Source organism: Hyla sarda, chromosome 2 (genome assembly GCF_029499605.1).
Source record: "Hyla sarda isolate aHylSar1 chromosome 2, aHylSar1.hap1, whole genome shotgun sequence".
NCBI lineage: Eukaryota > Metazoa > Chordata > Amphibia > Anura > Hylidae > Hyla > Hyla sarda.
The window spans coordinates 17,010,883-17,024,418 of record NC_079190.1 but is presented as its reverse complement, the minus strand read 5'-3'; the positions used below and the strand labels follow the sequence as shown (position 1 = coordinate 17,024,418).

Sequence of the window (13,536 nt, the reverse complement as noted above, 5' to 3'; positions counted from 1 at the left end):
AAGGACGAATACATCCGGAATTTTTTGGTAGAATAGGGAAATGGCAACATAAGTGACCTATGGCTAAGGAAGAAATGAATACTTAATATGCTAATATATACAGACGCAATACTCAACCAATCAAACATGATGATTTTGACGTGATAACTAACCTCCCCTTTTTGTCAACTGTAAAAACCAATGTACTTCCGTATAATAAACAGAACTCCTTGGGACAGCTCCTTAGCCAGTATGCTGAGAAGGAGATATATATACACCAACATTTTGTCTGGTGTTTATTTCTTGTGTCGACACTCAGCACTATACAGCAGCAGTCACTCACATTTTAAGGCCTAAAACAACAGCAGCCAACCTTAACACTGGAATCAAAATTTCCTTGGCAGATGTTGCTGGCATGGAAATTCTGCCACGTGAACAGAGCAGCAAAATCCCATTGAAATCAATAAGTGGTAGCCTCCATGTGACCCTTTGTGGATATAAGAAATAGTTAAATAGAAATGTTTAAAGGGGTACTCCACTGCCCCAGCATTCAGAACATTTTGTTCTGAAAGCTGGGTGCGCTCGGGGGGTTGTGACTTGCGTTGAGGTGCGTGGCATCACGAGGAGAGTGGCTGCGACCTCATGATCCCAGCAGCGTGCACCCAGTGTATGGAACAAAATGTTCCGAACGCTGGGGCAGTGGAGTACCCCTTTAAGAACAGGAAACAAGAATTGAACTCAAGTCATTTTGGTTTATTGCAGCAGATAGTTCACATCATAGACTTGCCGTGTGCTCAGATAAGTTGGTCTTTGTTTTTTTTATTTTTTTTAAACTTATTCTTGGGGAAAAAAAGGGTTTCTAAACTTTGATTAGATACACGCAAAATGTATCTAACAATACCTTGCATACTGTAGACAGGCACCGTAATATGGGATATCTTTGGCTACGCACAGCATCAGACTTGCACTTGGGGATAGGAGTCTGTGGCACAGCAGTGGGGAATGAATAAGTACAGCATACGAGTCAGAAACAGTAAGTCAGGGGTGTAACAGTAAGTCAGGGGTGTATCTAACCCTTCTGTAAAAGACGGATAGCAATTCTATTGCAAAACAGATATTCTGATCCGGCTTTTGCACTTAAATTTAATGAAACAGAAGACCCCGGTTATCAGGTACATGTAAGGTGGATCCTCTAAAAGACAAGACCATGAAAGGAGCCAGAGGCGCCCCCTGCTGCTGATCCCAGACCACCGGCAGAAGCGTCGTCATCATTGTCCTTGTCAAAGTCCTGCCACCACAGGGGGGACTTCAGCAGAGGAGAGATGTATGCCGCCCTGTTCCTCGCTTCCTTTTCTTGCTCCTATTAAAAGTCAAAAATAAAATATTACAAACAGACTCTAGTGCCAGTATAATCTAGGGGTAGAGTGTATTTGGAGACTATACCAATACCCTGTTAGAAACCTCTACCCACTTTGCTGGTGAGATGCAGTAACCTGACTGCTTCCTTCCCGTTCTCTGGGCCGACGCAGTCCCATAGACGTACCAAATAAGTTTGTGTCGGTCATGTGGCAGAGAGCCGGGGCGGAGAACCTGCTCAGCACACTCTTCTCCATGTTCATACTGAGAGTTCAGACACCGACAGATCAGTAGTGCACTAGTCTGGGGTCTCGTTAAAAGGACTGATACACAGGACCAAAAGCATTCAGCAAGATAGTGAGAAACAGCATTTAGGTCTAGTGCAGTAAAGGCTACGGCCCACATTCCTAGTGGTCTAAGGCAGTGAAAGGGTTAATGTCAGTATATCTGGTGGTCTAGGGCAGCAAGGGGGTTAATGTAAGGTTCCCTGGGCAGTGGAAGGGATAATGTTACATACCCAGGGTCCAGCATTGCCCTGGCTGTAACTTCCTTCCTGCATTGGTCACAGAGATGAGTACAGGGAGGGGATAGAGAGGACTGTGCAGCTGTAACTGTACAACCAAACAATTCTCTCTATGATCATAGAGATGAGTGCAGGGAGGGGATAGAGAGGACTGTGCAGCTGTAACTGTACAACCAAACAGTTCTCTCTATGATCATAGAGATGAGTGCAGGGAGGGGATAGAGAGGACTATGCAGCTGTAACTGTACAACCACACAGTTCTCTCTATGATCATAGAGATGGGTGCAGGGAGGGTATAGAGAGGACTGTGCAGCTGTAACTGTACAACCAAACAGTTCTCTCTATGATCATAGAGATGAGTGCAGGGAGGGGATAGAGAGGACTGTGCAGCTGTAACTGTATGACCACACAGTTCTCTCTATGGTCATTGAGATGGGTGCAGGGAGGGGATAGAGAGGACTGTGCAGCTATAAATGTACAACCACACAGTTCTCTCTATGATCATAGAGATGAGTGCAGGGAGGGGATAGAGAGGACTGTGCAGCTGTAACTGTATGACCACACAGTTCTCTCTATGATCATAGAGATGAGTGCAGGGAGGGGATAGAGAGGACTGTGCAGCTATGACTGTACAACCACATACCTCCCAACTTTTGCTTAGAACAAAGAGGGTCAAGCCATGCCCTCAGCCACACCCAATCTCCTTCAAAATTCGCACTTCTTTAACCCCTTAAGGACGCAGCCCATTTGGGCCTTAAGGACGCAGACATTTAAATTTTTACATTTTCGTTTTTTCCTCCTCGCCTTCAAAAAATCATAGCTATTTTATATTTTCATCCACAGACTAGTATGAGGGCTTGTTTTTTGCGTGACCAGTTGTCCTTTGTAATGCCATCACTCACTTTACCATTAAATGTATGACGCAACCAAAAAAATACTATATGTGTGGTGAAATTAAAAAGAAAACCGCAATTTTGCTAATTTTGAAAGGTTTTGTTTTCACGCCGTACAATTTACGGTAAAAATGAGATGTGTTCTTTATTCTTTGGGTCAATACGATAAAAATGATACCCATGATAACATAATTTTCTATTACTCTTGCGCTTAAAAAAAAATCACAAACTTTTTAACCAAATTAGTACGTTTAAAATCCCCTCATTTTGAAGACCTATAACTTTTTTATTTTTCCGTATAAGCGGCGGTATGAGGGCTCATTTTTTGCGCCGTGATCTGTACTTTTTATTGATACCATATTTGCTTATATAGAACTTTTAATCCATTTTTTATACATTTTTTTGGGGAATAAAATGTTATAAAAAAGCTTCTATTTTGGACTTTTTTTTATTTTTACATTCACTCTGTTCACCTTACGGGATCATTTACATTTTAATAGTTCAGATAATTACGCACGTGGCGACACCAAATATGTATATAAAATATTTTTTTTAACACTTTTTGGAGGTGAAATAGGGAAAATGGGACAATTTACGTTTTTATTGGGGGAGGGGGTTTTTCACATTTTTTCACTTTATTCTTTTCCTTTTTTTCCTTTTATTTTTACACTTTAATAGTCCCCATAGGGGACTATTTATAGCAATCACTCGATTGCTAATACAGTTCAGTGCTATGTATAGGACATAGCACTGATCAGGGTTATCGGTCATCTTCTGCTCTGGTCTGCGGGAAGGCAGATCAGAGCAGAAGACTCCCGGAAGGCAGCGGAGCCAGGTGAGGGGACCTCCGGCTGCTGTGCTGGATGATCGGATCTCCGCGGCAGCGCTGCGGGCGATCCGATCATCCATTTTAGTGACCGCGATGCCGCAGATGCCGTGATCTGTACTGATCAGGCATCTGAGGGGTTAATGGCGGACATCCGTGGGATCGCGGGTGTCTGCTATTACGGGCGGGTCCCTGGTTGTGATCAGCCGCTGGGACCTGCCGCGCATGATCCGGGCATCGCTCCGATGCTCGCGGTTATGCATAGGACGTAAATGTACGTCACGGTGCGTTAAGTACCACCTCACCAGGACGTACATTTATGGCGCTCGTCGTTAAGGGGTTAAAGGGGTACAGCGCTGGGAGCTAGTGACGTCATGGCCCCGCCCCCGAGGGGCGGGGCCATGACGTCACGAGCTCCCAACTCCAGCGTTTGAAACAGTTTTTTCCAAACACTGAGCAGCGGAGTACCCCTTTAAGGGTATTTTACGCTGCGGATCCCCCCGGTGACCCGACCCATATTGTGCCTCCTGCAGTTGCCGAAAACCCAATTGAATCCCTCGCCCCGCCCCCTGGCCTGCTCACAGCAGCAATCCCCCGCCGAGTGCGCTCAGACATGGCGGTGTAGTAGCACACAGCTGTATCCATTCCCTCATTGATTCACTAATGTCCAAGCGATATTACTGGGCTTATCAGCATGTGGGAACATGGCCTTAAAGGGGTACTCCAGTGGGAAATATATGTATCTATATATATATTTTTTTTTTTTTAATGAACTGGTACCAGTAAGTTAAACAGATTTGTAAATGACTTCTATTTAAAAAGCTTAATCCTTCCTGTACTTAGCTGCTGTAGCTCACCTCACCATCCATAAAGGGCACATAGCATCCTGCAGATCATCTCCCCCAGAGATAAAGTGCACATAGCATCCTGCAGATCATCTCCCCCAGAGATAAAGTGCACATAGCATCCTGCAGATCATCTCCACCAGAGATAAAGTGCACATAGCATCCTGCAGATCATCTCCCCCAGAGATAAAGTGCACATAGCATCCTGCAGATCATCTCCACCAGAGATAAAGTGCACATAGCATCCTGCAGATCATCTCCACCAGAGATAAAGTGCACATAGCATCCTGCACATCATCTCCACCAGAGATAAAGTGCACATAGCATCCTGCACATCATCTCCACCAGAGATAAAGTGCACATAGCATCCTGCAGATCATCTCCCCCAGACATAAAGTGCACATAGCATCCTACAGATCATCTCACCAGGCATAAGGCTCACCTAGAATCTTGCAGATCAGCCTGCAGACATTTGGCCTGGGCCCCTGCTGCCACCTGTACTACCCTGATGGAGGTCTCAGCCTCTTGTTCTGGGGGACCCTGCTCCTGCTGGACTTTAGGCTGCAGTTTCAGACTCCTTGCAGCAGGAGGAGCACACAGCTGAACACTAGAGGCCCTGGTGTACTGGTGGTGCTTCCTGATTGGTCACCAAACAATCATGTGACCTTCCTCCCTTCAATCATGTGACCTGCCTCCCCTTCTCTGTGAGTTATGTGTTGTGGCTCTTTGCAGTAACTTCTGAATTAAACTTCCCGCCTCTGCAGTCTTTGCTTGTAGAGCCGGAATGGAGGGGCAAGCTGTGCATAACTAGCTTGCCCCCTGACTGGTGAGCAGTTAAGGGGTTAAGAAATGTACAGGCAAGGTTTTTTAGCCCCCTCCCCCGCCTGTAAAACTTGTGGGTAAATATAGTGGTATGTCCCATGGGTGGGGGGAAGGAGTGCACCAATCAGGGGTCTAATAGTTTCCCGGGCTTTCAGGAGCCCTCCCCTGGGTATTTATAGCTGTGGTGCCTCCCTTCCCCCCTCAATCTGCCCAGGACCCGGAGTTTTGTCTGCTGGTGGGTATGTTGCTGCCCCTTATTTATAGCCTGGATGGAGCAGGAGGGTGAGGGATGGCATGCTCCCTTGTGGCTGAGCTGGCCTCCCCTCCTGTTGCGTCCATGGCGGGCTCGGGAGGCTGGCGGACCTCTTATTAGTCCTGCCCTCCCTTCCCACTGTAATCCCTGCGAGCCTTGTCCCGTCCTTTTGCCCTCTCCCCTGCCTGTGCTTTGATCCCTCCTCCGTGCGTGCTCCTGGACCAGGCTCTGATTTCCCCTTGCCCCGTCCGTCTCTTTTTTTCCCCCCTGTATGCGCCCACTCACCCCCCCCCCTGTTGCGGTCTCCTTCACCCCCCCCCCCCCCCCCCTTGTCCCCTCCGCTCTGGAGGTGGCGGCCCCTCGGTGGCTGCTGCGTTAACCCCCCTTTTGCGCAAATGGACGTTTAGTAACGTCCATTTGCGCGTCCCCAGCTATAATGCGCTCTCACAATGTGAGCGCGCATTGTAGCCGGCGGATCCCGGTTGCTGTTAGCAACCAGGACCCCTGCTAATGCCGGACATCGCCGATCTGGCAGATGTCCGGCATTACCTCTTTAGACGCGGCGTTCAGATTTGATCGCCGTGTCTGAAAATGTAATTGAACGCATCCCGGCTGCTCAGCGGGCTGATCGGGACCATCGCGATAAAATCGCGATGTCCCGATCAGCTGGGACGCAGCAGGAGGGTCACTCACCTGCCTCCTGCGCGTCCGCTCCTCAATTGATTGCTCCAAGCCTGAAATTCAGGCTTGAGCAATCAATCATTGATAACACCGATCATTGCCATGTTACTACATGGCAAGTGATCGGTGTCAGGTTCAGTGTGTGCAGTGTTATAGCTCCTAGGGGAGCTATAGCATTGCAAAAAAAAAAAGTGTAAAAATAAAGTTGAAGGATTTGAATAGTTTAGTTAATAAAGATTGTTTAACCCTTGCAATATTTCACGTTTGATCACCCCCCCTTTTTCCCCATAAAAAATAAATAAATTAATTAATAAAAAATAAAAAAATTATAATAATTATAATAATAAAAAAAAAAAAAAAAAAATATATATATATATATATATATATATACCGGTGTATATATATATATATATATATATATATACATATAACAATAATAATAAATAAATAAAAAATATATATATATTTTTTTATAAAATAAATTAATAATAACACATAAAATACTGTATATTACAACAAACATACACATGTGTGGTATCGCCGCGTGCGTACATGTCCGTAGTATAAAAAATATATCGTCCTTTGAGGCGCTGCATCTATGGCGTACGCGTATTAAAAAAAAAAAAATTAAAATAATTTAATCAATGAATAAAATACATAAATAAGTAATATTACTTGAATGAATAAATTTCACAGTCCAAATTAGCGTATTTTGGATCCCTTTTTTATACCGTAAGTATGACTAAACAGCGATCTCAAACTCAATCAAAACGACAATGGTACTGCGGACAGCTTCAGATCACACCGCCAACTATATGAGCCCTCATACCGTCCCCACTCCTTTGCTGGCTCCTTACCCCCACCACACTAGCACTCTCCCCCTGCCCACTGCTGCCGTGGCTGCTGCTGCCCCCCTTTTTCCTCGTGCTCCTCCAGTGCTCCCCATGGTTCTTGCAGCCACTGCGCCCCCACGCCTCCCCGTCACCTTTCCGCCCAGAGTTCCCAACCCCCCCCCCCCCTGCTGCCGCTGCTGTTCTTCTTCCTCCTGCCTCTCCAATGCCCCCCGTGGAGAGGTAGGGAGTGCTCCCCTGATTTTGTGTTGCTCTTCCCCCTCTGGGGCCGGATGGGAGCATAGACGTATTTGTCGCCGCTCTCGCTCTGGCCCTGGGAGGCGGCACAGGCGGTGTTTTTTTTTTTTTTTTGGGCCTTCTTCTCACTTGCAGGGAGTAGGTGTTTCGTTTTTTTCCCGCAGGGGTTCTCCCTCAGAGTCCTCTACTGCTGGTTTCACGGCGTGGTTTCCGGCAGCGGCCGAGTGCCCGCCTTTGGCCTTACGCTCTGGGTGGCCGGGGTTTTGCTGACTTAGCTCCCGAGGCTTGTTCCTTTTCCTGAATCGGTGCCAGTCACGGTTTTGTTTCGTTGGGTTTTTCTCCCCCTTTGTTTGGTTTATCTCTCCATCTTAAGTTGTAGTCTCTCTCCGCTGCTCCATTTGTCCTAGTGTATCTGTCTGATGTTTTTTCCTGTTTTGCCCAATCTCATGTAGGCATTGGACTCCTGCATGTCGTGCTGGGTGCTTTGGCTGATGTGGCGGTGGGTAGGTTTCGCTAGTGTCTCCGTTTGTCTTGCCTGTGTGGGTTCTTCTGTTCGTGGTGGTATTCCGGAGGGTGATTCTCCTGTGCTTTACACTTGTTGGGGTGTGGTTTGTTGCTGCAAGGCTGACGCACAAATTTGTGAAGCGTCCATATTTTGTGCTCGCTTCGGCAGCACATATGTTAGAATTGGCACGATGCTGAGGAGATTAGCATGGGTTCCACATGCCTTGTTGGCGTTGGTTTGCTGCTTTCCTGTGGTCAGGGAGTGATTGCGTTTTCTCTGTTTTGGTTTCTTCAGGGCTCGCTATGTGCCCCGGTTCCGGTCCTTGCTGGTTTACTGAATGTTCCACGTGGAATGTGTTTCTGGGCGGAGTTTTTTCCTGCAGGTTGTCTCTGGCTGCCGAGGGTGTGTGGTATCTGTGTCCCCGCATATGTGCCCCTGGTGCGCTAAGGGCTGACGTTACGGTTGGTTGGGGTTTTTCAGGTGTAATGCAGTGGTCAGGTCTGCTTTCAGTCCCCCGTTGCAGCTCATGGGGAGCTCGCTCTGTTCCCAGGTGTGGCTGGTTTGGTTGGTTGCTGGTGTGGTGTTTGGGTTTTCCAATGGTGCTGCAGGGTGGTTTACTACTGGGTGTCTTGGTAGTCAGTGGGTTTCTACCATGGTTGGGTTTTTGTTTGCGCTTTTTCCTTTGGTGTTGGTTGTGGGACTTTGGGTGCTTGCTTCGGCAGCTCATGTTCTCGAATTGTAACGATACTGTGTGGGTTGGTGTGGCCCCTGCGCTTGGTTGCGCTTTAATATGGTGATGCTTTTCTTTTTAGGGTGCGATTTGAGTGATCGGGGGCGTTTTGTCGGTCTGACATTTGTGGCGTTGTCACTGCTATTATTTCTTTCTTTCAGCTTTCTTCCTGCGCTCGGCTTGTTGCACCTAGTGCTTCGCTGTTTGGAGTTAAGGTTTATTTTGCGGCTGTACTCCCTGGGGTCGGTATTGGGTGTTGACGCTTTGTCCCGTTCTCTGGCAGTGGCTCCCTCGGGTGGAGCCGGAAGGTTTGCTCCTGTGGCTGTGGAATGGGAGACCACCTCGGGTTCGGGTCCCGGGGTAGGATTGAGTGATACAGTGTTGTGGTTAAACTTTCGGCCTGTGGGTCATCGTGGAGAGTGGTGTATTTCTTGGTCCACTTTGGTGGCTCCTGCGACTTGGTCGCACTCACGGTGAGGCGCTTGCGAGTGGTTGGGGTTGGTGTGGAGGCCGGGATGTCTACAGTCGAGGAGGGTCCCGGAGGTTCCAAATGTGTCTGTGGATAGGTGATTTGTTTTTGTACCTACAAGGTTCTGCTGTTTGATTTCCTATTTCGTTTTGATAGGCTGTGATTAAATAAGTTAACTGCTGTGTCTCCTATCCAAGGAGGTTTGAGATTTGGGCTGTATTCTGCATGTATCCAATTAACATTCTTAGTATGTGACGCTGGGTATCTTCACCTGTTCGTGAGAATCACCTACTACTCAATGCAAAAAAAAATAAAAAATAATAATAAATTGCTTGGCTTTCCCGCTGTGCTGCGATCCAGTGGGGTGAGGTTGCCGCATGGCGGGGGGTGATTTTTCTTTTCTGCTTTGCGGTTGGTGGGATGTTGGTGTATACCTAGGGGCTGGGCCCGGGAGCGGGTGACCTTGCTGTCGGCGATTGGTTTTTCCTATCAGTTTTGGGTCGCTTGGTGGCGGCTGTGGGTCGGATTTTTGGTTGTCGCTTTTGCGTTGTTGTTTTTTATTTCTTATTTATTTTTTTTATTTTTTCTGATCCGAGGTTTTGCACTGGCTTTTTTCGGGGCTAGGTGGATGGGGCACTTTCTTTCTCCTCGTCTCCTTCCATGGCACTTGGGTGTCTGATGTGTTTTTTGGGTGCCTATTTTGTGCATTTTCAGGTCCGTTGGTCCGAGACTGCTTAGGCGATCTGGGACACAGCTTGTGCTGCATGAGGGTCCACGAATGACTGTTTTTTCCGGTTGTCGTCCTATTGTTGACTGGACTGCGGCGGGGGCCTCCCCCCCCCCCTTTTTTATTTTTTGCTCCCCGCCCTCGATTGTCTGTTTTGGGTTTTGGCTTCTCTTTGTAGGATGGGGTGTTGTGAGTTTGGGATTCGCTCACTTTTGTATCGGTGTCGGCGAAGAGGGCTTGGTTTCCGGAGAGGGTAGCGCGGGCGATCTGCATGTTGCGTTGCTATTTTTGCCCAGTTTGATGTTTCCCATATGTGTTTTTGTTTTGCGAGCGGCTTTCCGCAAGAAGGTGCGAGTGCTGCGGCTCTCTTCGGTGTATGGGCGAGTCTGAGAGAGATGAGTTCACACAAGAGTTAGTGAAAAAAAAAAAAAAAAAAAATGCAAAAACATAGGTCCTGGCGGCAGGTACCTCGGATTTCCTGGAGAGGAAATGTGTTGGGCGGATTTCCTGGAGAGGAAATGTGTTGGGCGGATTTCCTGGAGAGGAAATGTGTTGGGTGTGTTCGGGGGGCTGAGTTGGCCCCAGGTGTTGGCTATCCAGTGTCTCTTGGGTGGGGGTCGGAGCCCAGTGTAGGGCTAACTGGTCTCCTCCGTGGCGGTAAGAAGACGGTGAAAGCGGGGTCAACCCGGGGTAGACCTCCACACAGGACAGTGTGGCAGCACCTCTCGGGTTGGCAAGAAGCCAATCGGTGTCTTTGTTACAGTTAAATTGTTATTTATATAAGTAATTTTATAAATAAAGCTGTGGCCGATCCCCACCCACGGAAAAGTTGAATTGTTGTTGTGTCAGTTATTATTTAATAAATTATTGTAATAAGGGGGAGGGGTAGTTATAGCCTGCTAGGAGCTAATTGGGTCTCAACAGTCAGGACATGACCCCAAAAATGGGAATGTCCCGCCGGATCCAGGAAGGTTGGGAGGTATGCAACCACACAGTTCTCTCTATGAATATGGAGATGAGTGCAGGGAGGGGATAGAGAGGACTGTGCTGCTGTACTGTAACTGTATGGCCACACAGTTTTCGCTATGATCATAGAGATGAGTGCAGAGAGGGGATAGAGAGGACTGTGCAGCTGTAATTGTACAACCACAAAATTCTCGCTATGATCATTAAGATAAGTGCAGGGAGGGGATATCGCTTCTCGGCCTTTTGGCTAAGATCAAGTGTAGTATCTGTCCTTATCAGTTCAATGCCGGTGGAGAGACATGCCGGTATGGGGCTGGTTGGGATGGGTGCTGCATGGAGGGGGCAGGTGCCACATAACCAGCTCAACGGCTGCCCTAATGTGACCTGTTTCCTCCGGGTCTCGCTATGAGGTTGGGGGGTGTAGAGCTGAGGTACTTTTGTGCCTCAGGGAGTGGTGACCCTGAGGTGCCGAAACTCACTGGGTGTTATAACTCACTGAGTGAACGCACTGCACCATACTCTTCCCTTTTGGCACTCACCCTTGGTATCCCGGCCTTCTGGTTAGGATCAGGGAATTTCTTATAGATCTGGCTGGATGACCGGGCAGTATATCTACACTCTACACTTATTTATTATTTTTGTAAGTCACTGTGCCAATTTGTGTGTTTTGTTTGTACACATGATCTGTCAGGATGCGGTAGCCCTTCTGGGTGTCCCTCCTGGTGGTCTAGGGGGGGAGGGGGGTGTGGCCATCAGGTTCCTCACCTCCCTACAACCCCGGGCATCTTGGCTTCGGTCGAGATGCCATCAGTATACGGCTCCTCAGCTGATACCTTGGTAGCTTCTGCAAAAAGGAGCATCGAACCTGGATCCTTGCAGGTGCCTTTTGGCCCGGAGGTGAATGGTAGGTTTGTTGGGGGACTCTCTCCTGTTGGAGAAGGGCTTAGTGATAGACCGCATCCTCTGTGCACGTTTTTTTAGTGTGACACGTTTGCACTTTTTCTTGCACTTTGGGTGATAGAGAGCACTTGCCTCGGCTCTTTAAAAAAAAATAAGTGCAGAGAGGGGATAGAGAGGACTGTGCAAATGTAACTGTATGACCACACAGTTCTCTCTATGATCATAGAAATAAGTAAATAAGTGCAGGGAGGGAATAGAGAGGACTGCGCAGCTGTCAACTGCCGGTGTATTTTCTTTTCCTGCACTGATTTATGTAACCTCTAATAAAGAACCACTAGGACCTCTATTGCTTTGCCACTGGAATCAGCTGTGCAGGGGATATACCATTAATGTCTATGTTTGAAATTCCTCTTAAATATTGGGATTTAGGGGCCTGGTTTGGGATCTGAATTTATTTTGGGATCTTGTCTGTAGATTACACAGGTGATGTAAGTGCCACGTGTGAGGAAGGGGAGATCACTTTGTGCAGGAGTGCTAAGATCTGCAGCAGGAGTCGGAAGTAGGAACTAGCACTGTGTGGTGTCCCAGCACCAATGGCTGTCCTGTGGGCTGTGGATCTCCTCGGGCATGCCTGCTGCTCCTGTGTTGGGCCCACTGTTTTGCTGTTTGCTGTGATATTGTGATTTACTGTATTCACTGTACCTTTAAAAGGAGATGCAGAGTGACCTCTTTTACCCAATGGAAACCCCCAAATTGCTGTGTATATAGTGTAGGGGGGAGAAGTTGCCCCAGAGTAGAGTTGAGGAGAAAGGGACTAGAGCAGAACTCCATGTGAGCTGCAGTGTGGGAAGGAGTTGGAAGAAGTGTGAGGTGATTCAAGGGAAGCCTAAAGATAATCTCTCAATCAAATCAGCCCCGCCATTCTGCAAGCGTTCCCTGAATAGTTGGTGAGACATACCCTGGTGGTATTAGTAATTGGACCTTGCCAGAACCCTAGTCAGCGTAAGATATCTTCAAGTCTCAAAGGCATATTTAATCCAAGTGGGTGAAAAGCACCATAAGTCTCAGCAAGGCAACATGGCTCCCAAGGGTTACACTGCATTCCTTCTACTCTGCTTCATACTATGATTTGTACCATCTACTCCTACCTCAGTAAAAGACAGTTATCCGTAACCTGGCATTAGTGTGTTTGTTGCCCCGTGCCTGGCCCAGGAGAAGCTGTCTCCACCTTGGACCATGTTGGTTAACAGTGCCCTAGCCTCACAAACTGACAAGTATCCCTTGCACCCCCGTGTCACCACAACTCTATTTCAGGTAGTGATTGTGCTCAGTACAGACAGCAGATCAAGCGCAATGATTTTTTCTTTCTTTTAAATTGCCCTCCCAACAACCTCACAGCACACCTACTGCCCCCCCCCCCACCTCTTCCACAGAACTGCTATCAGGATGCATCTCCCCAATCCCTTGAACCCAACATGATGTCAATAGTGACATAGTTTGGAGGTTTACCTGTAAATACTTGATGTTGTCTTTGGAGATGGCTTCCATTAGCTCCTTGCTGAGGGCAACATCTCCATGTGACTTTGATGCCCCCGATTCTATAACAGAGTCCGACTGTCCGTGTGTCCGATGTCTGTAGAACAATACATAGGCCGTATCCTTGGGGAAGAAGGAAGTGACGTTGCTAACAGACTCGAAGGATGAGAAGGAGACTCGGGTGTCATTGAATAGATACCACTGGATCTCCATGTCTAGATGTTTGTCACTTCCAAACTTCTTAATCCCAGTACTTTGTGGTTTATGAACATCTTTGTCCATGCAGTCCCTTGAATAGCAATAATAATGTCCGCTTTCTGAGGACAGTCCGGAATGAACAATGACGGTGCACAAGTCATAGGTTGCGGATTGGTAAATACTGTCCGAGATAGATCTACTACTACTTTCTATACAGACGTTCTCCAACCGATGAGGAT

At 47.5% G+C, this 13,536-nt stretch overlaps 1 protein-coding gene and 1 pseudogene across 5 annotated transcripts in view; one reads left to right on the top strand and one right to left on the bottom strand.

The window, feature by feature from the left end:
* Positions 1–717: 717 nt before the first annotated feature.
* Positions 718–13,536, bottom strand: part of USP35 (ubiquitin specific peptidase 35) — a 70,775-nt gene continuing 57,956 nt past the window's right edge. For all 5 annotated transcript variants that reach the window (XM_056561260.1, XM_056561259.1, XM_056561258.1 and 2 more), the window contains 2 exons: positions 13,073–13,536; positions 718–1,339 (listed from right to left, as the gene is read on the bottom strand). The exon at positions 13,073–13,536 is cut by the window's right edge and continues 695 nt beyond it. In XM_056561260.1, the coding sequence (XP_056417235.1) occupies positions 1,172–1,339; positions 13,073–13,536 (632 nt within the window). In that variant the 3' untranslated portion in view covers positions 718–1,171. The remainder of the gene's footprint in view (positions 1,340–13,072) is intronic.
* LOC130359887 (U2 spliceosomal RNA) lies at positions 10,891–11,052 on the top strand (annotated as a pseudogene).